At 44.1% G+C, this 27,545-nt stretch overlaps 1 protein-coding gene and 1 long non-coding RNA gene across 2 annotated transcripts in view; one reads left to right on the top strand and one right to left on the bottom strand.

The window, feature by feature from the left end:
• Positions 1–8,418, bottom strand: part of KDSR (3-ketodihydrosphingosine reductase) — a 35,953-nt gene extending 27,535 nt beyond the window's left edge. Inside the window, exons 1-3 of the mRNA XM_044242853.1 lie at positions 8,262–8,418; positions 3,271–3,360; positions 808–864 (exon numbers count right to left, since the gene is read on the bottom strand). Coding sequence (XP_044098788.1) covers positions 808–864; positions 3,271–3,360; positions 8,262–8,369 — 255 coding nt within the window. The 5' untranslated portion in view covers positions 8,370–8,418. The remainder of the gene's footprint in view (positions 1–807; positions 865–3,270; positions 3,361–8,261) is intronic.
• On the top strand, positions 7,420–22,374 carry LOC122902834. Its single transcript, XR_006383879.1, has 2 exons — positions 7,420–7,744; positions 16,611–22,374. It is a non-coding gene; the product is annotated as an uncharacterized LOC122902834 (long non-coding RNA).
• Positions 22,375–27,545: the final 5,171 nt, after the last annotated feature.

Raw genomic sequence — 27,545 nt, 5'->3', positions numbered from 1 at the left:
GGGAGGAATGGGGGTGACAAGGTCCCGACTTTCTTTACAGGGTGACAGGAAAGCTCTAAAGCGATTCTGGCGCAGGTGGTGCAACTCTGCGGGTAGGCGCTGAATCGTACACTTGAACTGGTGAACTCAATGGTACGTGAGGTATGCCTCAAGAAGTCTGACCAAAAAAATAAGGATGGTGCCATCAAGTTCAAAGAGAAGCAGAAATAAACAGTATCTTATTTAGGGTTATGTACACCCTCTAGTGAAATTATGAAAAGAGCAAAGGATGAATCAACATATAAATCAGGGGTTGCCTCTAGAAATGAGACCAGAGGATATGGGCAGCTGATATGGGCTCCCAGAGGGCGCTCCGGGGGCCCAGTACATCTCATTTCTTAAGCTGGGTGATAAGTGCCACAGTAATCTGTTATTATGTTTCATACTGAACCATACATATATACATACACACCATTTTATTCATCAAAAAATACCATAACCAAAAAAATAAATGTAGTGCCCCTTTCCCCTTAAGTGTTTATATAAAGTTAGTTACCTTAAATAAATAACTGAAATAAAATCACTTTCTAGAAAAACATTATTTGATCATTGGTGCGTGTAAGTCAAAGTCTATACGTTTTTGGTAACAACCTGAACTCGAAGATAATTCAAACGACTCCACTTTTTAAAAAACTGTCTAATACGTATCTTAACTAGGAAAATCCTACGTGCTTTACATGAACTATTTGCAGTTCAAACAACACTTTTCTTCCCTCTACACAGCTGCGCTGACTAGTTCAGAAAATGTATCCCGAAGACGGATCATACCTGTTTATCATTAATAGAGTGCTTTTCAATTTCTTTCTTTGCCTGCAGCAGCTTGTCCTGAAAGCAACAGACAACGATTAGTTCTGGCGATTGTCTATTTGTCTGCTTGTTTGTTTAAATGGGGCGAAAAAGCAATTATTTGTGTAAGTATTTATTAAAGTTCAGAAAACTCTCAAGACAGCCTCTGTACTGTACAGCTTTGGGCCACAGGGTATGAAAGAAAGGAGCTGTAAAGTTATGTTCAGCTATGATTTTAAGTGATAGCAAGGGTTTTCTGAAAGATAACAGAAAAATAAATGAACTGCAAAATCCCAATTAACAGTACTAATTGCTGACAGGCACCATCTCAATGCTAATAAATGTTTGGATCTGACATCAGTGAGTGTGACATAAACCAAGAACCCCCACATGGCCCTGCTATATCCTGTGATCCCACATCAAGTGTGCTTTTGTGAGAGTGTCCGATATCTTCCTCCTCTCCCATAAAAGCAAATATACTAAAAAAATCACTCTTTTAGATAGATGGAGGAAACCTAATCCTGGCTACTTTCCGAGAATAATCTTGAACAAGAAAAGCCATCCTGTAACTGAGAGATTCTTCCAAGGTCTCAATTTTGCTTGTCTGGCTCATTTTTCAAGAAGAGAGATTTATCAGTTGGCAGTTCACAATTTGTTCTAAAAGTTGTAATTTAAAAACATCAGGGGTGCCTGGGTGGCTCAGTGGGTTAAGCCTCTGCCTTCGGCTCAGGTCACGATCTCAGGGTTCTGGGATCGAGTCCTGCATTGGGCTCTCTGCTCAGCAGGGAGCCTGCTTCCCCCTCTCTCTGCCTGCTTCTCTGCCTGCTTGTGATTTCTCTTTTCTGTAAAACAAATAAATAAAATCTTAAAAAAAAAAAAATCAAGACAGCTAGAGAAGAAGAGAGGAGGGGAATCCTCCAGAAAGACACGTGGGCTTCTGAACATGGATGTGTCTATAATAAAATAATATTCTATTAATAAATATAGACACAACTTGCCTTTGTCACAATTGGAATAAATAATTATATTAGAAAATAAAGAATTTCTGGAAGCCAGAAGGCTCATCTGCTCATTCATGTCTAGCAATGCAAGGACCCACAGAAAGAGCTTTTGAGCACCTGAAACTTGGGGCCACCCCTGCTTCCTTTTCATCTATCTTGTATCAAATCTCAACATTGTTTACATCTCAAATAATGTCATTTTATTAAAGTTATGTTTTCTGGGTGCCTGGGTGGCTCAATTGGCTAAGCGTCTGCCTTGGGCTCAGGTCATGATCCCAGGGTCCTGGGATCGAGCCCCGCATCAGGCTCCCTGCTCAGCCGGAAGCCTGCTTCTCCCTCTGCCCCTCTTCTTCACTCGTGCTCTCTCAATCTCTCTCTCAAAAGTAAATAAACAAAGTCATTAATAAAATAAAATAAAGTGACATTTTCCTTCCCATAAAGTGGCTTTAATGCCAAAGCAAATTCACTGTTAGAGATATCAGGACAAACGGGAAGTAGCAATTCTGCCTTTCTTGATTTTAAGAAGAAATTATGAACATTGAAGCCTAATTCTGTGCCAATATTTAAACATTTCCCCCCTTCCCGAGGTGCTCCTGGGTAGCTGTGTACCCCCACCTGAGTGGTCCGTCACCCCACCGTTGCCCTCCTTTGGCATATGAGAATCCGAAGTCCCCAGGCAAAGATGCCACACAGACGTCCCCATTCCTTCCACCAGCCTCCCTTCATGTCTCCATCCCACAACCCTGTTTTGAGCACCCGCCAGGAGCCAAGCATGGCACCAGGCACGGAACAATGGCAGGTGGCTGACAACACAGCCATGGTCGCCTCCCCCACCGCGCCTCCCCATGCCTCCCCGGAGCGAGAGGACTCCACAACTGTTCGTGTGAACACAGTGTCATTGCTTTGGCTGTGGAAACAGCTGTGGCAAGAATAACAGACCCTGGGGGGATAAAAAAGAAAGAAAGAAAAGAAAAACAGACCTTGTGTTGACTCGACACAGAAAAACACATGTTTTGCTACAGTGCTGGGGAGCAACAAGAGTCCCTGGTGGAGTGTGGGTCTCATTAGAGATGGACATCATCTGGATAATAAGCAAATTCCAGGGAGACACCTGCCCGTCCTGATCAGGCCGCGGCTATCAGCCCTGTGATCCGCCCTGCCGCCTCCTCCTGGCAGGTGGACGCCCTCCCTGGCTCCCTGAGGCCTCTCCCACCCAAAAGCGCAGAGCCTCCCATGTTGCCTAACAGTCGGTGAAACTAAATAAATATTTGTGAAGCTGGCCTGGCTTCAACTGAGAAGTCTTTGCCCCGAATATGAGAAACAACCAGTGGTTCAAAAATCACACCTGGAACCAGAAATCCAAATCCCAGGACACGGGCACGGCCTCTCCCGCAAATCTAAAGCCGAAAAAGGAAGTGGGTAACGACACACCCAGAAGACTTACCTCATTCCGTGCCACCAGAGTTATGAACGCTCCTTGCTTATAGCACTCGATAGCGATACACTTTCCAATACCACTGGAGCCCCCTGTAACCTAAAAGCAAAAATAATAAAATCTTCTTAGCTCTCGAAATTTCCCTTCTCCGGGAAGTTCATTTAAAATAACGATGGGCTCAAAAACCCAATCTAAGAGAACCAGACTTTTAGTGATCGTAGTTTCTTCATCCCGGACTTCACGAAAGAAGGGCAAATATGGAAGATGTCACTGTTAGCGGGTCCTGCTGCCGACTGTTTTCAGTATCGATCTATTAACTGCACACCTATGATTTTCTGCATTCACTGGAAGGAAAGTGCCCTATAAACTGAGCTAATAAATAATACATTAGTCTACCTCTGGGTCCAAATTCAAATGAATCTTATTTTCTAACTGCATATCTTCTGTATGACTATCTTCAAAAGAGATGCAAAGAAGAGCCACCTGGACAGATCATCTAATATTTTACATGACTGCTTATTATAAAAGAAATATATGATCACATGGAAATATTAAAAGGTAAAATCTTCCTTCTTGTACTATTCTGCTCCTCACAATCTAGCTCAGCCCTACTGGCTGTCTTTGAGTTCCATGCCCCCCCTCCAACCACAGGGCCTTTGCACATTCTACTTCCCTGCCAGAAATGCTCTTCTCCCCTCTTTTCATCCAGCTGGCTCCCATGCACCCATTAAATCTCAGCGCAGGGGCACCTGGGTGGCTAGGTCAGGTGAGCACAGTTCCGGCTCAGACCATGATCTCATGGGTCCTAGGATCCAGCCCTGCTTTGCCAGGCTTGGTGCTCAGCAGGCAGTGTGCTTGAGATTCTCTCTCTCTGCATGCCACCCCCAAATCAAATAAATAAATCTTAAAAAAAAAATCTCAGCTCAAACATCACTTCCTCAGGAAAACCTTTACTGACTGCCCCTTCCCTAACTACAACCCACCTTCTAGCACTGCATCCTTTTTCCTTTCTGGCACTTACATACTCAAACAGCCATGCATTTATTTGTGTGATTATTTGATTCACAGCCATTTCTCCTATCACTGCCTCATAAATGCCAGAAAAATACCATCTCCATTTCTGCTCCCACTATATCCCAAGCACTTAAGAGGACAGTGCCTGGCAAATAGGAAGGGCTTGATATACATTAAACTTCATAGACAAATGCAGTATTATCTTTCTAGTCATTTTTCCTTTGAAATTATATATTATAGGGGAAGAGAATGGGGGCCCAGGGTTGTCGGGTGAAGGGAGTGGGGAAGTACGAGAGAAGCATCTGACCTTCCCTGGTATCATATCCTACTTTAAAAATACACATATCGGGGCACCTGGGTGGCTCAGCTGGTTAGGCGTCTGCCTTCGGCTCAGGTCATGATCCCAGGGACCTGGAATCAAGTCCCACATTGCACTCCTCACTCAGCGGGAACCTTGATTCTCCCTCTGCCTGCTGCTCCCCCTGTTTGTGTGCTCTCTCTCTCTCTCTCTGTGACAAATAAATAAAATCTTTAAAAATAAATAAACAGAATAGGATAGAATAGAATAAAAAAATACATATCAAAATGTTTTATGTCAAAAAACTAAAAGGCTCCACTATATTACATTGAGGAGAGGTACTAAAACTTAGTTGACGATTTCCCTCTAACAGACATTTGGATTATTTCAAATGTTTTACTGTTAGATATAAATCATGCTGTAATGAACATCCTTGACCCCATCTCAATGATTTTAAAATTATCACAAAGCCACTTCTATACAAAGTACCAGTTTCCATGGATGCTGAGGGTCCCCTACTTCTCTTTAGCCTCAAGTCCTCACCACTGAAGAGACCTCCTTGGCAGGTAATTAACCAATGATCTCCAGAAGGTTACTGTAAAAATCTACCTGCTGCCCCAGCCAACAGTTGCCTCTGAGGAGCTCTTTGCTGCTGAGATATTTCTTTTTTTTTTTTTTTTAAGACTTTTAAAAATTTATTTGACAGATCACAAGTAGGCAGAGAGGCAGGCAGAGAGAGAGAGGAGGAGGAGGCAGGCTCCCTGCTGAGCAGAGAGCCCGAAGCGGGAGTAGATCCCAGGACCCTGAGATCATGACCTGAGCCGAAGGCAGAGGCTTTAACCACTGAGCCACCCAGGCGCCCAGCTGCTGAGATATTTCACGGGTGATTTTGGCTTTTGAAATTTCACCAGACATTCCAATTCCACAGCAATTAATATGCCCCCGGCCGTCGTTATGATGGTGTTACTGCTGCCTCGATGTCCCTCCACCCAACATCCCCTGCATACCTACCTATCCAAATCCTACCTACCCTATCCTAGTCCTCCAGGACTCCTTTCTGACTCTGTCACTCAGTCCTGTCCTTTACCTGTCCCTTTCCACTTTGTGTACACATCTTAGCTCCGTGACCAAACTGTAAGCTCCTTGAGGACGAGCACTGAGTCCAATCTATCCCCCCTACTCTGAGCACGGGACCTGGCATAAGCCGCTGCGAAATGAGCACTCAGCCAACATTCATTTCCAAGAGTGGTGCAAGGGTACCATTTCTCTGAAATAGACAATGCCAAAAAATTGGAAGTAAAGTTTCCCTATCTGTTATTCGATAAATTAATGGAAGCTGAAGTTATAAGGGTATTGAGAAAACCTACATTCTCTAAAGTGCTCCTGCTGTGATTGCTGTCCTTTTTCTAGACCGTGCTAGGTAAGCTGGCGGGGTCCAAGCACTGCACAGACGAGAGACTGTTCAACCTGATCACTTCTAAGTCTTTTCCTTAAGAGCAAGGGTAAGGCTTCGATCTTTCGGTTCTACCTCGTGAGAAACTAACCTTCTAATTAAGCTAATGCTTAAGCATCTAAGACTACGTAAGAGTATACATCAGCCAAGTCCAGGCTGTGCTATTCTGAATGGCAGAACAACATGGAAGAGATTTTCCAAAGGGCTGAGAAAAGTGGGAAACACGGATGGAGTTGCCTGACAACTGGTGAACTGGGCCCAGGTGTGAAAGATAACAGCCTAATTTCTTTCCTTATCACTGCCTCTTAGGATTCAATGCAAAATATCATTTAAATGTTTCTATCTCTTTCATCACAGCATACGCCTCTTATTGAGGACAAGAAACAGGGTGGTTTGCAGCAAGAACTGCTCCCAGCCATCTCCAAAAAAGGAAGGACCTGATTTTCCAGTTCTCCCCAAGTCGATTAAACAGGTTTTTAAACACAAGTACATACCCTGTAAGACTCCTGCAGTATCACCGCTGTCATTAGGGAGATAACACTAGTATATTCGAACTGTTCTAAATAGAAAGCAATAATTGTGACCTAAGTCTGTTCATGCTTTCACATAAGGAGACATTCGGAATGCTAGCTCCCTTTCCTAACACCACCTGGTCCGGTCCTAACAACTCTCAAGAAAAAGAATGGCGCTTTCCCTCGTCTTGTGACATTAAAAAAGAAGACAGATGGTGACATCATGTGAATTATTCATGTCATCCTCACATTATTTATAGTGGCGTATTAAAATGGGATGGTGAAAATAAGAAATTCTTCTTAGTTTACCCCAACAGACTCATTATCTTACTCAGGGCCTGCGGCACAATGAAGCGAGAAGGACTGGAGTCAAGGTTAAGTGAAACTCCCTTATAAATACTGAATCGAAATGTTCACTCCTGCTTTTGGCTTTACATTTTTTTTCCAAGTTACGTTCTGCAAGCGTAACTTCTGCAAGATTTCAACTTTGAAAGCCATGCTTCTGAGGCAGAAGTTCTCTTGGAGATGTGACACTTTCAGAATTTGGCCTCCGTGGAAAGTTTGGCTTCTCTCGCTCTCTTTCGAAATGAATTTACACTAACCTCATCCACCCTGCACACCAGCAACAGCAGGAGCTGGGAACATACTAATATTTTTACAAAGGACCATGTAAAGAAAAATATGTGTTCTCATTCACAAACGTTTGTCCAGCTCTAAAGCACACTAAAATGAATGACCAGTCCAGCCTGGTCAGCTCGGTAGGGAGGCTCCGTCTCGACCGGCACCGGCTCGCACACGTCCCCTCTGGCAGGATTCCTGCCGCCCGCTCAGTAACTAACTCTCCTTATTCAATCACCGCCCACCTCGGTGTGCCTCGGGCTGGTGAGATCCGAGTAAGAAAACCGATGCGAAAGCCACAGCAAGTGGCAAAGGGCTGCGCGCAGGTGAGAAGGAAGGTGCCGACACCTGCAGGAAAGGGATCTCTGAAGACACTCGCTTCCGGTAGGAAAGGACCCAAACCCACCCACACCACCCGCATCCTCCCGCACCAGCAGGTCGGTGAGCTCGTCCGCCGGACTCCGAAACCATGGCCTACCCGGGGGCCGAGCTCCGACAGGCCAGCCGTGTAGACGGGACAGAAGCGTCCCGACACCGTCGAGCCGGGACCGCCAGCCCCCCGGGCTCGGGGCGGTTTTCCCCCCCAGGGTGAGTCACTTCCTGGATTCCTCTGGCAACGGCTCTTTCTGCCGCTCGCACAGGCCGTCTGCCCGTTCCGAGCTGCCTCGGCGGGTCCCGGCGGCTGGGACGCCTGCCCCGCCGCCCGCCTCCCCGCGGCCCGGCCGGGACCGCGCGCCTCGCCCTGCGCGGCCACCGACCGCGGTGTCCTTGGCAAAGTTTCTCAGCCTTTCCGCCCCTCGGTGGACTCCTCGGGAAAACCGAGCGCTGCAGTATCCACGCCCCACGGGTGCCCCGGGGATTAGCGAGCGGCTCCCGAGCCCCCGGCGCCCCGCTCTCCCGCCCCGGGGAGGGCCAGCTGCGGCGGAGGGCGGGGCCCCGCCGTCCCCCGCAGGGACGGGGCCGGGCCGCGCGGCGGCAGGTGGCCCTCGGCGGAGAAAGGGACGCGGGCGTCTGGGCCTCGGTCGCGGGCCGGCGCGCCAGGGGGCGGGCTCGGGGCGGCCGAGCGGGCCGGGCGGCGGCGGCGCAGCAACAGGAGGCCACTCACCACCACATGCGCCCCGGGCAGGGCGAGGGGCTTGGGGCTGATGAGCGGTGACACCATGTAGAGCAGCAGCACGAACGCCACGAGGAAGGCGGCGGCCAGCAGCAGCATCGCTCGGCGGGGCCGGGCCGGGCCGGGAGGGCGGGCGCGCGGGGCTCGGCGGCGCGGCGATCACGCGCGGCCGCGCGCAGCAGGAGCCGCTGTTTGGGTTCGCGGCCGGCGCGGGGCGGGGCGGCGGCCGGAGGGGAAGAGGCGGAGCCGGCCGAGGGCGCGACCGCGGCGGGGCGGCGCTTCCCGGAGGCGGGGGCCGGGGCCGCGAGGATGGGGGCCCTGTGGTGGAGCCGCGGGGCCCGGCCCGCGACCTCCCGGCGGACGGGGTGTCCCCGAGCGCGGGGGCGGCGGGGCCCCGGCGGCGCCACCTGCCAGCGCCTCCCGAAGGGCCCGGGCGACGCTCAGGGGTGGGGTTGGGGTGCCTCTTAGGACCGCGGAGGCCGGTTTCCAGGCCTCCCCGAGCCGAGTCTGGGGGCGGGAGCCGCTCCGGACCCGGTTCCGCGCTCGCGCCGGGCTGCCGCCGGAGCGGGGAACGCGATCCCGGGCGCTCGAAGCCGCGGCCTGGGGCCCGGCAGACCCTGTCGCAGGGGGGAACCCTGAGATCAAGCCGACCTCCCGGCTCCATGTCAGGCCTTCTAGGCGTGCTCCGAACCGTGGTCACAGCCCACGATCGCGTTTCAGAGGACCGGGAAAGCCTTACCGTGGAGCCTAAAAAGCCACTCGGATCGAATTTCCTTGAGCTTAAGACTCCATCCCCTTTCCCAAGGCTGCGTTCAAAATAAAACAAAGCACAGCTTTATTGAGATCTAATTCACATCCCCTACAATTCACCGATTTAAAGCGCACAATAAACAGTTTTTAGTACGGTCACAGACTCCTGCAACCACTACCACAATCAATTTTAGAACGTTTAGTTACACTCGCCCACACCCCCCCCCAAATACCTTGCATCCATCAGCCCCCATTCCCTGGTTCCTCCCAAGCCCCTGCCCAGTCCTAGGCTACCACCCGTCTTTCTGTCTCTAGGTTTGCCCAAGCTGGGTATTTCATATAAATGGAATTCCGCAATATAGGCCTTTTCTGTCAGACTTATTTCACTTATATTATTTTCGAGGTTCACCCATGTTGTACAATGCAACAGCCCTTCATTCTTTTTATCACCAACTTGTATTCCCTGGTATGAGTATACCACATATTATGTTCACCAACGGATGGACAGAAAGAGGCTCTTTCCATTTGAGGGCTATTAGGATTTCTACTGCTGTGAACATTCATGTACAAGCTTTCGGGTGGACTTACGCTTTCATTTCTCTTGGATCTACACCTAAGAGCAGAATGGCTGGATCTAGGGTAACTGTGTTTAACCAGAGCTGCCAGACCTTTCTATTCTCGCCCACAACGTATGAGGTTCCGGTTTCTCCACATCCCCACCAACACTTGTTACCATCTGTCTTTTTCATTATAGCCTTCCTAGGGGGTGTGACGTTTCCTTCTGGTTTTGATTTGCATGAGGAACATCTGTTTGTTTGCCTGCTTGCTTTTGCCTTCTGTTGTTGTTTTTAGAAACATGCAAGAACTCAGGGGCAAATTGATCTCATTTTTTCTTCTTTCTTAATTTATTGTGCAGAGTTAGGCAAATGACAAGGCTTGAGGGCACAGTCCCCAAGACTCCTGACACCAATTATGAATTTGGGGGTTCCCCTCAAAATGAAAAAAGTAAAAATTAAAGAAACATCCCAAACTACCTTCACTTTTGATAATCCTCTGGAACGCCTCACAGAACGCACAGAGAGCTGTTATTCTCGTGGTTGTGGTTCATGACAAAGTCAGCCAAGCGAGGAAGTACGGAGGTCAAAGTATGGAGGCCTCCTATTGCCACCTCCCGTGGAGTCAGGACAGGTGACCCTCCCAGCATGGGTGTGTTATAATAGCACCGAGTACTGCAAACCAGGGAGGCTTATTTGGTGTCCAGAGTGTTTATTGGTGTTTCCAGTGTGTAAGTACAATTGACTGATTACACATGTGGCTGAACTCAGTCTTAGTCAACTGATGATACAACTTTCCACCTAAATCACATGGTTGGTCTTTCTGGCATGATCAGCCCCCACCTCAAAGTCCAGACTGGCCTACCTCATCTAAACAAAGGCACTTCTATTAGCTATGGCACAGCTTACCTCCAAGAAGACAAAGACAAAGACTAGAACTTCCAGCAAGCCCAGATTCTTGACTACACAGGCCACTCCCTGGCCTTTATCCAAAGCTCTCCTACAGCAAAACAAACACATGCCCTAACATTTGGAGGAGGTAGGGTAGAGTAGGAGGCTCTTAACTCAATTTCCCAATAGATTTGATCAATAATATCAGTAGTGCAATCTTCCTACCTTCACTCCTATAAGACAGTGCCGGTGTTACACCATATCACAAGATGGGCTGTAGACATAACCTGAAAAATAAGAGCCAAAAGATAGTGGCCTGTCACTGGAATGTCACTCAGTCATCAACAACTGGTCCAGCTCATCATCACGTCACATGTCTCCGAAAGTCATTCTATTCAGATTTGCAGGTTTCCATTCAACTCTATCAGTTTCTAGAAACAGGGGTGCTCTCCACCCCCTAAGACATCTGGTATAATTGAGCTTTCATAGGAGACAATATCATCTCTTGCTGTGAGCCTCCTTCAAGGTGTTGATGTAACACTGGATTATGTTTGTCGCATAGCCCATTTATTTGTTCTTTTACCCTCAGCTACTAGTTCTCCTTCTGTCTATTTGTGACTTATTTTTACCCAGACTTTCTCCCAATGGAAGAAAGGCTAGGTTCAGCCTAGTTCTAGGCTGTTCCAGACTCCTAGCACTGCTACTAATTGAGCAACTGCCTCCCCCGCCGTCCATTCCCATTCATATGGGGGAAGGTGACAGAGGCGCACAACCTGTGGTCTTTCTCCGGCAACCACCACACAACACATCCGCGTTCGCTGTCAACCCCAACTTCATCAGATGGAGGGAAGGCGTAACCATCACCCCCATTAATATCTTGGAAGTCTAGTATAAAGGTTTAAAAATAGAGTTAGAGTTTCTTGCTTGGGGATCATCCTTGATTCTACCACCTGAATTTGAAGCCCTGGCCCTTGAGATCACTGTATCGGGGAGAAAAAGAAGAAAGTTGAGGCAATGTGGAGAAAAAGAAACAAACCCGGAAGTAAGGTCATGCCATCTTCTCTGCGTGGGAAGAGCTGCGTAGTCGCACCGGTATTCTCCCTCACCCTCTCCAGACTCCCCAGAAGAGTGGAGAAATCTCTCAGAATGGGCAACACGTTCAGGAAGACGTAGACGTCAGCCCTTCGTGCCTTTATTTCTTCCGCCCCATTTTCTTTACTTTTTTTTTCTTTTCTTTCCTTTCCTTTTCCTCTTTTTTTCCTTTCTTTTCTTTAACATTTATTTATTCATTCCAGAGAGGGAGAGTGCATGGGGGTGGGTGTGGGGACAGAGGAAGAGAGAAACTTAAGCAGATTTTCTCTAAGTGTGGAGCCCAATACGGGGCTTTGTCGCTCTCGCCATCAAGAACCACCCGGGGGGCACAGAGGGTGGCAAGCTTCTTTATTGCGCTCTCTTCATAGCCTCTCCTCCTGCTCCGCGATCTGGGGGCAGTCCTGTCCCTGGGAAGCCCCGCTCGAAGCAGCCCCATCCGGGGCCGCGGGGGTCTGCGCCACGCGTGCTGCAGCCCCCGAAACCCGTGCTGGTCTACCGCTCCCGCGGCCCCGCGCTCCTACCCTACACGGAAGTTCACACATATATATACAGTTTGCAACAGCCAATGAGCAGCCCTTACATGCAGCACGCGCATGTTCATTCCCTTCCACCACCTAAGGGTCTCGCAGTGTTCATGCACCTCTTACATAAGCTGTCAGCCAATCACATCTAGTTCCTCAAAAGCGCATGCGCCATTTTGTTCTTGTTCTTCCAGCGTGACTCCCGACAGGGCTTGACCTCATGACTCTGAGATCATGACCTGAGCAGAAACCAAGATTCAGACGATTAACTATCTTTGCCACCCAGGCGCCCCCTCCCTCCCCCATTTCAGACAATAAATGTTTCAATTGCCTGTTCCAATTCTCTGTCAGACCTTTACTCAAGATGATATGCAACATGATTCTTGCGCCTGATGTTATCTCTTTGCCCGTGACTGGACACTGTGTGCTGAAAAGCGCGTTCCTTGGTCTGAAGACATGGAAGTGGTGGTCCAAGTTGTTATGATATCATCTAGTCCAGTCCTTTTATCATATTTTGATCATTTGCTCCTAACTCTAGGCCTGCAAAATCCAGTCCAGAGTGTGTCTCTTCCTGTCAAACCACATCTGTAACCTTCCAGGGCTCCCAGCATCAGTCCAGGTACCAGCTCTGTGTTTCCCCAGGGAATCTGTTCCGCAGCCATCTGCAGCCTCTGTCAGTTTGGGTGGCCCACAAAAAGGTTCACATTGGCATCTCCAGAGGGTACAAGAGGACAATGTCTAGATTCATCCCATCTCTGTGTTGCTGTGCCACTCCCCACCCCATCCCCATATCCATTCATGCCATGGACCCAGGTGGCCAACCCAAATAAGCACAACAGCATATTCACCAGCTGGTTCCAATCACCTCTCAGTCCTAAAAGAAGGTTCTTCTAATGAACAGTGACATGCCCTCCTTTGATATTCCCCTTGATGGCCATAGTGATTCCCATAGGCAGTGCCCCCTATAGCATCCCTTGAACAGAGGCAAGTTTTCCATTGCTCTTGTACTTAACCACATGGCCAAGACATTAGCCATTGCTCATGAGTTGGTTCAAAACCCAAACATACGGGTCACACCACATAAATCAGCTCATTGGACTGATCTGTTCTCATCTTCTTCTATCAGAGCAGCGGCCTCCAAACATCTTGTGATCTATACACCTTGAGACTGACCTCTGTAAGCCAAGCAGTTCTTTTTTGGTCCACAGAGAGCTGTTTGTAAGGCACTGCCCAAGGGCCTACAGGTCTAGCAATTTCTCAGGTGGTTCCAAAGTCAGCCCTAGGGGAAAAGATTCTACCTGCTTGCGAACACACATGCACCTCCTTGTCCCCTGGTACCATGTTCCTGCAAAACCAGCTCCGCTGTATCATGGAACTCGTCTAGACATTACTTTTTCCATGAGACTGTTTCTCTGACATCACCTGAGACATTTTATGTATTTCAGGTTTCCAGATTATTTTATGTCCTTCAGTCAACGGGGCAGTTTCAGTTAATGTCCCGTGGCAAGCTAGTAATTGGCTCTGAGATGGAAATTCTCTGAAGTCACAGTAGTCATTGATAGGGGATGCTCACAGCCTTTTGCCATAAGCCCCAGTGTGAGTAAGGATTCTAGGACTTCCTTCTAGTTGTGTTACAGGTACGATCTAGTAGTATTTCCAGATGTGGAATATGCACCCTCCAAAATCCAAAGAAGCCAACTAGACACTGGTCTTACCGCATCTCTTATCTACCAGGTAACCCATACTGTTAAAAACAATGTATGTGGGCTTGGGCAATGTTATCGGGTCCTATTTAAGAGGGTCAGGCAATCTTGCCTGGAGCTCAGATTTGCCTGCCTTGTGTTTTACAGTACTAGGTAGAGGAAATTCTCCCCCGTCAGACACAAAATCCATTCCCATAGTACAGTCACATAAAGGAGACACAAGTACTTCACACGGAGGCAGTTCAGACGTTCTGCATTTCATCCAGACTTTCACCTAATCCCATCAACCACTGCAGCTCTGTATCCGCCCAGCCCAAATATAGTCCCTGTTAGGACTTCACCAACAGGGAGAACTATCGGAATGCCCATCAATGGGTGAATGAATAAAGACAATATATACACAATGAAATATTAGTTGGCCTTTAAAAATAAGGAAATCCTGCCCTTTGTGATAACAGGAAGGAACCTAGGGATATTATGCTAAGTGACTATAGAAAGATTTCACAGAAATACAGACAGATATTTCATAATCTTGCTTATATGTGGGATCGTTAAAACAAAAAAAAAGCAGAACACATAGGAACAGAGAAGAAAATGCTGGTTACTGGAGGCTCGGGCTTGGTGGGAATGAGAAGATTATAGAAAGAAAGAAGGAGGGAAGGAAGGAAGGGAGAAAGAAAGAGAGAAAAACATGGGCACCTGGGTGGCTCAGTGGGTTGGGCCTCTGCCTTTGGCTCGGGTCATGATCCCAGGGTCCTGGGATCAAGCCCCGCATCGGGCTCTCTGCTCCGTGGGGAGCCTGCTTCCTCCCCTCTCTCTCTCTGCCGGCCTCTCTGCCTACTTGTGATCTCTGTCTGTCCAATAAATAAATAAAATCTTTTTAAAAAAAAAGAGAGAGAGAGAGAAACAGAAAGAGAGAAAGAATGAAGTAAGAAGGGAAAATGAAAGTAGAATATCAGTTTCCAGAGGCTGGGAGGAAGGTAGCATGGAGAGTACGTGTTTAATGGGAACAGAGGTTCCATTTTGCAAGATGAAGAGAATTCTGGAGACCAAGGTCAAGATGTTTGCACAACAGTATGAACATACTCAATGCTACTGAGCTGTTGACTTTAAAAAATGATTAAGATTGTAGATTTCATGTCATGTGTATTTGATCACAATCAACATTTCCAAGTGAATATACTGTTTAATATGCTTCTATCAAAATCCCAGCTAGATTTTTTTGTAGATAGAGGCAGGAGTATTCTAAAATTTGTATGTAAAAGTGAAGAAACAAAAAGAGCTAAAACTTTATTTTGAAAAGAATAGGCACTTGGGTGGCTTAGTTGGCCAAGCAACTGCCTGAGGCTCAGGTCATGATCCTGGAGCCCAGGGATCCACTCCTGCATCAGTCTCCCTGCTCAGCGGGGAGTCTGCTTCTCCCTTTGACCTCTCCTCTCTTTAATGGAGGGAAAGGTAGCCTTTTTAATAAATGGTGCTGGGACAATTGGGCACTTATAGACCAAAAAATAAATAAATAAATAAACCTCAACCTGGACATTCCATCTTCCACAAAAATTAATTCAGATGGCCCAATAGTTAATTTTATGTAACTGTGACTAAACTCTGGAGTGTCCAGATATTTGGTCAAACAGTATTCTGGGTTTTTCAGCAAGAGTGCATATAGTGATATAAGCATTTAAATCAGTAGAGTGAGTAAAGCAGATGGGCCTTCCCAGTGTAGATGGGTCCCATCCAATCTGTTGAAGGCTGACATAGAACCTGAAGCTTACCCTCCACCAAGTAACAGAAAATTATTCTTGCCTGCTGGCCTTTGAACTAGAACATCAGCTTTTTTTCTTGCCTTTGGACCTGAGTTGAAATCTTGGCTCTTCCCAGGCCTGCAGCTTGTCAACTCACCTGTAGATCTTGGAACTTCACAGCCCTCATAATCATATAAGCCAATACCTTATAGTCCATCTTCTATTGGTTCTGTTTCTGGAGAGCCCTGACTAATGCAGAAGGAATCATGGACATAAATGTAAAACTATAAAACCATTAGAAAAAACACTGGGTTTTCAAAGAATGGTGATTTTTGGTCAGTCAGGGGAAAAAAAAATCCGGGTCGCTTATTTATAAAAGAGATCAGACTAGTTTTAGATTTCTCCATGGTGACATTCAACACAAGAGAACAAAGATACATCTATAAGATCCTTAAAGAAAGAATGTTGAGTCAAGGTTTCTTACCCAGCTAATCTGTACTTCACCCACTGAGCATGCAGTAAGTAAGGAAATGTTTTTCCCATGAATGTTTCTTGAGGCAAGTATGGAGCTCTTAGTCCCTTTGGGTTGCTATAAAACAATACCACAGATTCATTGGCTTATCAGCAGCAGAGATTTATTTCTGCCAGTTCTGGAGGCTGGGAAGTCCAAAATCAAGGCGCTGGCAGGTGCGGTGTTTGGTAAGGGCCCACTTCCTTGTTCATAGACGATGTCTTTTCACTGTGACCTAATGTGGCAGAAGGGGGAAGGGAACTCTCTGGGCTGTCTTTTAGAAGAGCACTAATCCCGTTCGTGAGACCAAAATCACCTCTCCAAGGCCCACCTCCACTTGCCGTCCTGTTGGGCACTGGGATTTCACATATGAATTTTGGAGGACACAAATATTCAGCATGTAGCCAGCTGAAAGATAACCGGAAAAGTATGATACTGCCTTTTGAGAATTTCAGAAATGAAATATATTTAACAGTAGAACAAGAACTAAAACAAATGTAGGAGCTAGGGAACAGAATGCTATGTAATTGGTATATAGCTTAACAATGAAAAAATAATCAAAGAAATGCATTTTAGGAGGAGAAGGAGGATGAGGAAGGTGGGAGTGACTTCATGAATGGTGTCATTTATAACTGAAATCCAAAGGAATCGTTTCAAGCTGACAAATCAAGTCATCCAAGTATGAACATTTAACACCACGAAGGTAAGCATGAAGAAATACTGACTCAAATCAGGTGAGTTGGGAAGGAAGGGGAAGGATGTGTATTTTATTGTTGTTTATGGGAAAGGGCTAAGACATTATCAAAGGAAGTAGAGGATATGGGGCCAAATGAGGTGTAATTATAGAGGCAAATAAGACAACATCAACTTCTCTAATGACAGCCTGAAGAAACGAAGAGGGAAATGAACACTCCTGACTGACGGGATCACATTGTCTCCTGCTACCACAGCTCTTGCTACATCCGGGTTGTTCTGTGTAATGAAGGGCTGGCTGGCACCCCGCAGGCAGCACTGCCCTTCTCCATCTCGGCTGAGATCAGTGCATTCAGCAACGCTCCTCAAACTGTGTTGAATGCCTGGTGTCCTTTTTTATTTCCTTTCTGTGGCAACCCAGTCAGGAGAATGAAATGACACCTAACCAAAGCAAACACATGCAAAATGCAAGCTCTAATCATTGGCTGTTAGAGTCCAGAGACTTAAAAATAATGAATATAATAATATTGAGAAAAAGAATGACAAAACTATTAGGTTCTTTGTTAAAAGTGTAACAGTGGTTCGTCTGGAGAAGTATTTTCATAGGGAACTCTATTTTCCAAAGATGGCTGCCACAGCATCATGAACACCAACTTGCCCGCCGAGTGAGTGACGCCTCACCAGCAGAGATGAACCATCCACGCTGAGTCCTACCCAAATTGTAGATTTTGACTTCTTTTTTTGCCTAGTTTGCTTCCTCCTCCTTCTCTTCACAGGGGATCATCTTGCCCCCCAAACTCCTCTTGTTGGCTTCTGGAGAACTCAACTTGTGACAACACGTAACACCCAGCCCTTAACCTGGCAACTTCCCTTCTTTGGTATTAGAAATGCTAGAAAATTCTAGCATTTGAATTACCCAAAATGTTAAATAAACCTGGTTAGAATTTAGACCCAACTACAAAAAAAGCTTACATTCAGTGTAAGTTATTTAGGAAATTCCAAATGCTTTTCTTTGTTGCTTGCTACATGTAGTACTTTATAAATGATGCTTTTCTGCACATGAGCAGGAGCTCTTTTCTCAAAAGCTAGTGCAGAACACATGTGACTGTTCACTTAAAAGGTTTAGCAAAGAAAAGTCCTAGTCAACTGCATTTCACATTACTTCTAGTACCTTCAACCATACTTACAGTCTACAAACATGGTAGGACAAGAGAATGGGGAAGCAACTGAGGCACTTGACTCAGGAACAAAGTTTGGTGGGATTCCAAAATAATCAGTCATCAACATAAATGGCATTTTAAGATGATATTAAAAATTAATGCAAAAAATATTCATGATTTTAAAATATCAAAATTGTTATCGAGATCATCTTCACATGACTGACTGAATGAATAGCAGAGGTTTGTGATGGGGTCACATACCTGCGGTCATCACCCCAAAGCACCTCATTCTAGGTCCTCATAAATTGTTGATGACAACATTTTTTCTGATTTGAAAAATAACAAATATACTTCACATCCATTATGATGACTATTATAAAAAAACTAAATTAAACAAAAATGGACAATAACCAGTGTTGGTGAAGATGTGGCAAAACTCATTGGTGATGGGGATACCGAATGGTGTCATCACTGTAGTGGTTTCTCAAAAAGTTAAACGTGGAATGACCATGTGATGATTCAGCATATGATGATTCTACATACCTAGCAGTTCCACTCCTATGTATACACCCAAAAGGGCCTCAATTCTTGGGTATATACCCAAAGAGATCCTTGAATACCCATGTCTTTAACGGCATTACTCACAATAGCCAAAGGTGGAAACAAGATAAATATTCACTGGCAGATAAATGAATAAACAAAATGTGGCTTATATGTACATACAATGGGATATTATTCAGCTTGAACAAATGAAGTTCTAATAACATGCCACAGCAAGGATGGACCTTGAAGAGACTGCACCAAGTGAAATAAGCCATATACGGAAGGACACATGGTGTATGAGTCCATTTATATGAGGTACGTAAAATAGGCAAATTCGTAGAGGAAGATGGTAGAATAGTGGTCGCCAGGGACTGGGGGGAGTGGGGTGAGAAGCTATTATTTAATAGTTTCCACGCAGGTTGATGAAAATTCTGGAAATGGGTGGTGGTGATGGTTCCACACAGTGTGAATGTATTTAATGCCACTGAATTGGGCATATAAAAATAGAAAATGTGGTAAATTTTATGTCATGTATTTTTTACAGTAAAAATGACAAATGCTCACCTCATAAAGTTAAACAAATAAGAAAATAAAGAGTAAATTTTAAATTATTACTCATGCTATCACCCAGAGAGATAGCTGGCTTCAGACCTTTCATAGAACATCTTGGGATGACCTCACAACGTGTGGCAGCATCATTAAGACATGCGTTTTTTTCCTCTCTGGCTTTTCTCTTCCTGTGTCATGTGAGGATATCAGGCTTCACTTGCACGGTGTACACAGACAAAAGCATCTTGGCCTGCAAAATGTTTTCATATTGGCTGACTCCCCCTAACAAATCCTAATTTCTCTTGTCACTGAAGAGATTAAGTGAAAGACCTTTGAGAGCAAGAGGAGAAAAGAGAATTTGTAGGCTCCAAGAAGGAATGGGGACAGAATCTCTCACCTCACAAGTTCTAAGGGTTGGACCCATGGACACACACCAGTGGCCAATCCTCAGATAGGATGGCACTGAGATGTCCAGCCTTCTGCAAAGATTCTTCTACTGTATTCCTGGCGTGGAAGAGGAGAGCTAAGGAACGTCTCTGGACATAAGCAATAAGAACACCAGTAACAGACTTACTTGGTACACTAGACATTTATCTCCTGTTATGAATCTATTGACAATTTTTTAGAAGTCTTTGGGAAAAGAGGATAGAAGTCTTGGAGGTCTGGCAACTTTCTAAGACACAACTATTCCTATATCAAGGATTGGCTACATCCAAATGTCTTGGCATGACAGCCATTGGGTTATTGGGTTTTGTCTTTAGTTTCTTTTAATCTAGAAGAGTCTCTCAACCTTTTATTTCATTTAATGGTCTCCACTTTGTGGAGACCAGGCTGGTTATCTAGTAGATGCCCTATAATTCTCATTTGTCTGATTGGTTCTTCCCGATGTTATGTCTCTCTCCCTTGAATTTCCTGGAACCCTGCTGTTAGGTGTATGGCTAACATTTTTGTTTCAAGATGAGATTCAGATCCCACATTTTTGGTAGGATAAGCACATTTTGTATCTCTTCCTACCCAGCAGCACATATCAGTTTGTCTACTGTAAGTGATGCTCAATTTAATTGGACTTCTTGGGTAAGGTGGTGATGAGCGTCTCTCTCCATTGTAAAGATCATATTCCCCTCTGTAATCAGCAGGTCACCTGGGAGTGACACCATGAAATGTAGGCAGATTGTCACCAATAATTCCTCCCATTTCTGTTAGCATGTTCTGCCCCTCCCATCAAGAGGTAGAAATCTTTTTCATCCCTATTCTGGACTGGCCTTGTAACTTAGTTTAAGTAATTGTAATGTGGTAGAAGTGGTGTATCCTTATTTTGGGGCCTAGGCCTTAAGATGCCTTAAAGCTTCTCTTTTTGCCCTCTTGGGTTCAAGCTGCCCAGTAAAGAAACTCGGGCTGGACTACTGAATGGTAAGAAAGCATGAAGAGGAGAGAGGTCCCCCCAGTTCAGCTGGAGGCATCAGAGATAGGAGTGAAGCCATCTTGAATTCTTCAGCCCAGGTCAAGCTATCCCAGCCAACACCACATGGTCAGAGGCAAGCCCTGTCCATGGAGCTCTGCTTAACTTGCAGCCACGGCAAAAAAATAAATGGTATTTTAGGCCAACATGGATTTTGAGTGGTTTGTCATTCAGGCAACATAGGAAACAAATCCCATGTAAATATTCTGTTTCATGCGGTAGTTTTAGCATCCATTGATATTTGCCTGGGTCAATTATTTCATTGGGGTTGCCACAGGAGAGTTTAAATTTTGCTGTTCTCTCTACAGCAGAGAGAGAGAGAGAGAGAGAGAGAGAGAGAGAGAAAGAAGGCAGAGAGAAGAGGGGGAGAGAAAAAGCACCAGTTTTCTGTCAACTTGGTATAAATGGCTGTTCCTCCCGAGAATGGAGGGTGAATGCTTCATCTTTCCCATGATTAATTTTCAGAACAGAAAGGTGAAGAGTCAGTCACTCCCCAAGGATGGCAAATAGGGTTCTCCACCCTCTACTTCTAGTCTTTCTTCAGTGCTTGTCCTCCAGTCCCCTGGGTCTCCACACAGACCTGTCCATGAACTCAAAGCATTGCGCTCTAACCGCTGATTCATTTGTCTGTTGAACTGAACTCTGTTTCTTGAAGGCAGGCACATTAGGGGCAAAGCCAAGTACGTCTCAGTTCTACGCGAACCTAGATTTCTATCATACTCCTACTTTTCTTCTTCGTGTATATTATCTTACATGGTTTAGATAATATCTGATAATTTTTTTAACCATGACACTGCTTTATCTTTGGGTGGTTTTGATGTTTTTTCATTTCATTTTTTGATGGAAAGAGTACTGGCCACAGTAGAGTGGGCTGGTAATATAAATCAGCAGTTCCTGACCCTCAAACCCTCAACTCCACCAGGAGTAAGCACTTTCAGTTTTTTAGGTTTGGTTCTTGTACGTCTCTCTCTCTTTTTTAATGGCCACGATATCTTTCAACTCAAATGCCTTTTTCACAGTGTTGCCTTGTCTCCCAGTGACAGGTGGGATCTATATCCTCTCCCCTAGAAACTGGAGGGCCTTTGTGACTGTTCCAACCAATACAGTACGGCAGTGGTGATGCAGTGTGACTTCTGAGACTGCTACAGAGACTGCCAAAGTTTTCTGCCTCTCTGGAATACTTGGATCTCAAAGCCTTCGTCCTGACCACCTGGCGGAAGCTCCACGTAGACACTGCCTGGGGACGCGCTGAGGCTTCATGGAGCTGCCCCTACTGCCCCCGGAGTTTCATCGCTCTGCCATGCCAGCCCCAGCCGCTCTCTGACCACATCTGTGCGCATGGTTCCCAGCTAGACCCCGTGAGCTCCTGATCCACAGCAATCAAGAGAGAAAATAGTGCTTTAAGCCATGATGGTCAGGCCTCTTGGAGGCCAGGCTTGGTTTTTTGGTCATACTAAGGAAGTAGCACCTTCATTTACTCTGGTCCCAAGGATCCCAGCATCACTGAATTATTGCTTATGAATTCCGTGGGGAAGATCATTCTAATTGTCACGCTCGCTCTAATTGTCACGCATGCACGTTCTAATTGCCTCATATGCTGACAAGTCCACTTGGCTTGTAATGGTTAATTGACATAACATGGCTTCTGCAACCAAAGGATCTTTTCAGCTCTGACGAAATCAAAGAGCCAGTAAAATAATTGGGAATGTCTTCCTTTCACCTATCAAAGGCTCGGTTAGGGGGCTGGGTCATGAATCTCCCCTGGGAACAGTGAAGCCTTGGGAAGGTTCTCAAAAGATGAATCCATGCCAGCATTTCTATTTCCTAAAGATACTGGGTTCTTCCTTCTGCATTATGTATTAATGGAGTTCCGATTCGATTGTCGAGTTGTTTCTTCAACCACCGAAGCAATTAAAACCACTCCCAGCAGCTCAAACTGAAATTCTAAATTCAGTCTGTTGATTGAACCCTTATCATTAAGACTTGATCATTTCTGAAACTCGGCTCTCCCTTCCTTGACTGAACATCAAAATACTCCATTCCTGCCCAGAGTGCTCCAGGTATGTCCCAAGACTCAGAATCCTTCAAATCCTTATAAATATGCACATCCCAATACTATGCACCCTGCTCTTTGCCTCCCAAATTTCCTTACCTTCACATTAAAAAATCAAAAAACTCCACAAAACTTGTTGAATCTGAATTCAACTGCTATCACTTGGTAACTGCACAAATACCAAGTTTCACTTGAATTTTTTGATAGTGTGAATGTGAGGAATATTTATAGTCCTAGATCCCTGGGTTTCTCTCCCTGCCCTAACCTCAAAACAGCAGTCCTTGCCTTCATTTTGTTCTATAATAGCTAGGAAGGAGTTCCCGTGTTATGTCCTCACTGGGCACTTCATTCTGTGGGACCACAGACCATCGTGTAATTCGCTGTCTCACCATGAGCTACCAGATTCCCATCGGGTCAGATGCTAGTGATGCTGATTCTGTTTTTAACATCCTGCCATCTTTGTGGTGCTCAAGACAGATGGACCTGGATGGCAGCACCTGATGCATCATGGCTGGTCGGGTGCCCATGAGGGTTGCCTTGTGATGGAGGAAAAACAGGATGTCCCCACTTTGGTTCCTGTAGCGGGAGGCCAAGGGCATTCCCAAAAGCACAAGGGCAGTTTGGGGGAAGAGCACGCTTCCCAAGTACATTTGTTTGATGACTATCTACGCCGTTCTGTTTTTTTACTCTCTTAAAAGCTTTCCTATTATTATAGAGCTCCAAAGGGGGAGACAAATTCCTGTGATCAGCTCTTGGCCCAACTGTAATTCTTCCCTAAAAACTTTTGCTTATTTCGGGAAATTAAAATATTTAAAGATAAAAACAAAGGAAAACTTGGGGCGCCTGGGTGGCTCAGTGCGTTTAAGCCTCTGCCTTCAGCTCAGGTCATGATCCCAGGGTCCTTGGATCGAGCCCCACATTGGGCTCTCTGCTCCGCAGCGAGCCTGCTTCCCTTCCTCTCTCTCTGCCTGCTTCTCTGCCTACTTGTGATCTCTGTCAGTCAAATACATAATAAATTAAAAAAAAAATCTTTAAAAAAATTATTTAAAAAAGCAAAAAACAAACCAAAAAAACAAAGGAAAACTTAGCAAACATCCATACTGCTACCACCCAGATTTAGCCACTGTTAATTTCTTGATGTATTTGTTTTCATTCCTAATTTTCTTTGTTTAAAGTAAAAATGTGCGGGACTGGTTGGGGGGGGCAAAAATACTACATACTTATTGTAAAGTATTCAGATTGAGAAAAAATTACAGATTCATTCACTCAATAAGTATTTATTGAGCACCCATCAGGCACCAGGCACTGTTCCGGATACTAAGATACAGCAGAGAGAGAGGAAAGAAAGACCAGAAAATCCGAGCTCTCACAGAACATACATGTTAGCAGAAAAAACTACAAGTAAGAAAAATAGGAAACTATACAGCATGTTACATGGTAAGTGCTGCAGAGGAAAATAAAGCAGGGAATGGGTATAAGGAGCATCAGGAGGGATTGCAATTTTAAATAGGACGACCAGAGAATCTCTCACTGAAAAGGTGACATCTGAAAATATACCTGAAGATAAAAGGGGGAGAGAAAATTTAAAAATAAAAATAAAAATCTCACTAACCACAAATGACAAAATGAACATGAGGTGAAAAAAAACTTGTTACATTTCTATGTATATGAACAGAAACATACAGCTAGGAGAAACATACTATTATAAAAATAGATGCAAACTTTAAAATATTTTTTCTTTTCAATCATCGATTAGTTAAGCATCTTTTTTTGTGTCTGGGGATTAGAGAATATACACATAGATGTGCAGAGATCTACATATCAGATTTGAGATTACATTAAGTCTAGATTCAACTCGGTTAGACCTGATACTTCAACCATCTTCTGACTCATGAACAAGGCCCATTTCTCTATTTACTCAGGTTTTCCTTTGTAATGTATCCTAGTTTTCTATGTGAAGGTCTGCACATCTTTCAGACTTGAGATATCTGATGCAATTATAATTGGTATTGTTTTCATAATTTCAATTCCTAATTGTTGCTCAGATATACACCATGATTTGATTAACTTTGCATGCTGTAACCTTATTAAATTCAAATTCTAAGATTAATTTGGATTTGCTACATATACAATGTTATCTGAGAATAATTTTGTTTCCTTTTCAATCTCTAAACTTAGAAATTCCTGTCTAAAGTTGAAAAGAAGTGGTGATAGCAAGAGAGTCAAGTTTTCTATAATTCACAATTAAGTGTGATGCTTCCTACAGTACTGCTTTTCTTTTTTTTCCTTTTTGTAGATGCCCTTTATTAGCTCCCTTCTATTCCTAGCTTGTAGGGTTTTTCTTAAATAAATAAATAAATAAATCATAAATGGGTACTGGATTTTAACAAATGCTTTTTATGACTCTAAAAATGTCACTTCTGTACATTACTTTGATAAATGCAATAAACATTAATTTTTCAACTACAGACTGACTCCGTTTTATGTGACACCATGTTAACTGCAACTTGATTTCTGCAGCGTGAATCCTCCCACCAGAGCCGATTTCAAGCTGTCAGTATGAGCTCAAGGATTTCATAGGTAGGAAGAGATGGGTACTGGTTCTCATAAGCCAGCAGGAGCCAGCTCTGGCCTACCTCTGATTCTATCCCCAGTAACCAAGACTGAAATTTACCATTTCACTAGACCAGCAAGAACAAAGCCACTTCAAATGACCTATTTTATAAGAAGTCTCATAGATAATCCAGTAAGTCAATAAAAGGACATTAACTCCCTTATTTCTCAAGTCTTTATTAAGTACCTAATAAACAGCGTGTAGCACGGTGCTAGCTGCAAGTCAAAATGTAGCTCTCTGATGAGCTTACAGTTCCAATGATCTCAACAAGAGTAACAGAATGGGCTTCAAATTGGGATAAAAATCTTATGATAGTAGTTGCAATTAATTACTAATTAACAACTTAGTACTAATTTATTACTAGAACCCAAAGGTAGGAGTGGGATTAGTTTAGGAATTCTTCCCGGCAGAGAGAATATAGGTCATGAGCGAGGTATTCAGGGAAATAATGGGATTGGGACTAGCAGAGAAGACGCGACACTGTAGTGGAGTAACAGAAGGACGGAAAGGACGGTATGGAGGCATGAAAGTACATCTACCAGAGCTCAGAAAGGTGAGGGAAAGGCAGTGTCCATGCTGGGCACTTGCTTTTGCTTCATTTATGACAGTGTCAAGTGACATCTACGGCTACAACGTTACAAAGGTGGGCCTCAATTTCTTGGCTATGCCCGTGACAAGTGTCTGAATGGTACTTCCCATTAATAATCAAATATACATTCCAGGCTGAGAAAAAAAACGTTCTTCAACACCCAGCTCATGTCAAGAAGCCTCAGAAACCATCTACCCCAGTTTCGTAATTGTTCAAGTTCAGACAGAGCCTGAACATTGTAAGCACTTATCTGTCCATAAAGAACTCATGAGGTATGGTGTATGCGCTATCACTTTAGAATGAGTCTAGAATTATTTGATTCCAGAAATAAGATTTAGAACCAGAAATGTAAAAAACGTATTAAGATGTAATACAGAAAACGGAGCTATGGCTAGAAGTGATATGGATACTGAAATACAGTTCTTGAAGCACGCACAAGAATTCAATGTGATAAAGTATCCACTTAGCATCAATGCTGTACTTACTTACCACTGGGTCATGTATTTTGTCAAACAAAGTAAAATACCTCCTCAAAAAACAATTCTGGATTTACAAAAAATTCTGAATTTCAACTATTATAATTATGTGAATTCTCCTAATGATATCATTAATAGCAATACTATATGATTCTGAGGCTGATAAAGAATATAAATTATTTTATAAGGCAGCCACAAAGAGCTGTTAGTCTGACAACTCCCAGCCCTCACATAAAAGTTGTTGATGAATAGAATTTTCATGTATGCATTCTCAATAATTTCTAATGACTTCTTGGTATCTAATCAATTTAGATAATAATTTCTCTTATACAGAAGATCCCAGAATAAAGAAGCATACACAGAAAATAGCCAACAGTAGGTTATATCAATTTACTTCACATAAGAACAGCGGATTTCAGGCCTATGATTTCCATTTAGTATCAACAAAAACAATCTGTACAGAAAACTCAAAGGCAACCATAGAGCTTTATATGTAAAATGTGCAAATATACTTTAAAATGCAAGTTATTCTATAGTATTTGCAAGGTAGAACTTTATAGTCATTAAGGAATCTACCTCATTCCAGCTAACTGAATCATACTTTTGCATATAGAGCCAATGCAAATGCACAAGGCACAACTTAGTGTTTGCGCTAAAGTGTGTAACATACACCTTCAGATTTATTTGGAGATATTAAAATAACATATCATGTTTGTTTTTTATTATTTAATGAGACATTAGCTCATTTCTAAAGCTTCAAGAGCATTACATTGGATAACATATGTGTGGCAAAGACAAACTTCCCTGGACTTAAAAGGTAAAAGACAAGACCCTTGGTAGCCTATATTAAAAAAAAAAATTCTATCTATATATATATATATATATACACATATATATGTACACACACAACCACAAGAAATTTCCCATAATTCAAAGGGAGGCCATTCCTTTAGCAAAGGTTCCCATTATAGTATTCATGACAGAATTATTTAAAAAGTATGTATTTATTTGCCATCTGTTTTGGTCAATCGTGCTATAAAAAGATACCGAAATAGACAATTTTCTTCTTCAAGATGAAGACAACGCCAATTTAGAAAGTCCTTCTTTTGAGACTGCACAGTGAAAGGTATTATTTAATTAACTATAGAAGCTTGTTGCTTTTAAAGAAATTATTGAAATTGACACAAAGAAAAATGTTAGCCTATCAAAACTCAAATGAGACTCAGCTAGAACACAATTCAGAAGCTTTCAAGCCCAATCACAGTGCTCTTTGCTGTTTTACCGCCCATCCCTGAGAATTAAGATTCTATCATTTAAAAATTTTTAATAAAGTAAATAAATTTTGCATTGATGAGAATTAAGAATTATTTTTCAA

This window comes from Neovison vison, chromosome 3 (genome assembly GCF_020171115.1).
Source record: "Neovison vison isolate M4711 chromosome 3, ASM_NN_V1, whole genome shotgun sequence".
Lineage (NCBI taxonomy): Eukaryota > Metazoa > Chordata > Mammalia > Carnivora > Mustelidae > Neogale > Neogale vison.
Note: the sequence above shows the minus strand (reverse complement) of the source record. Positions and strands in the feature narration are given on the sequence as shown.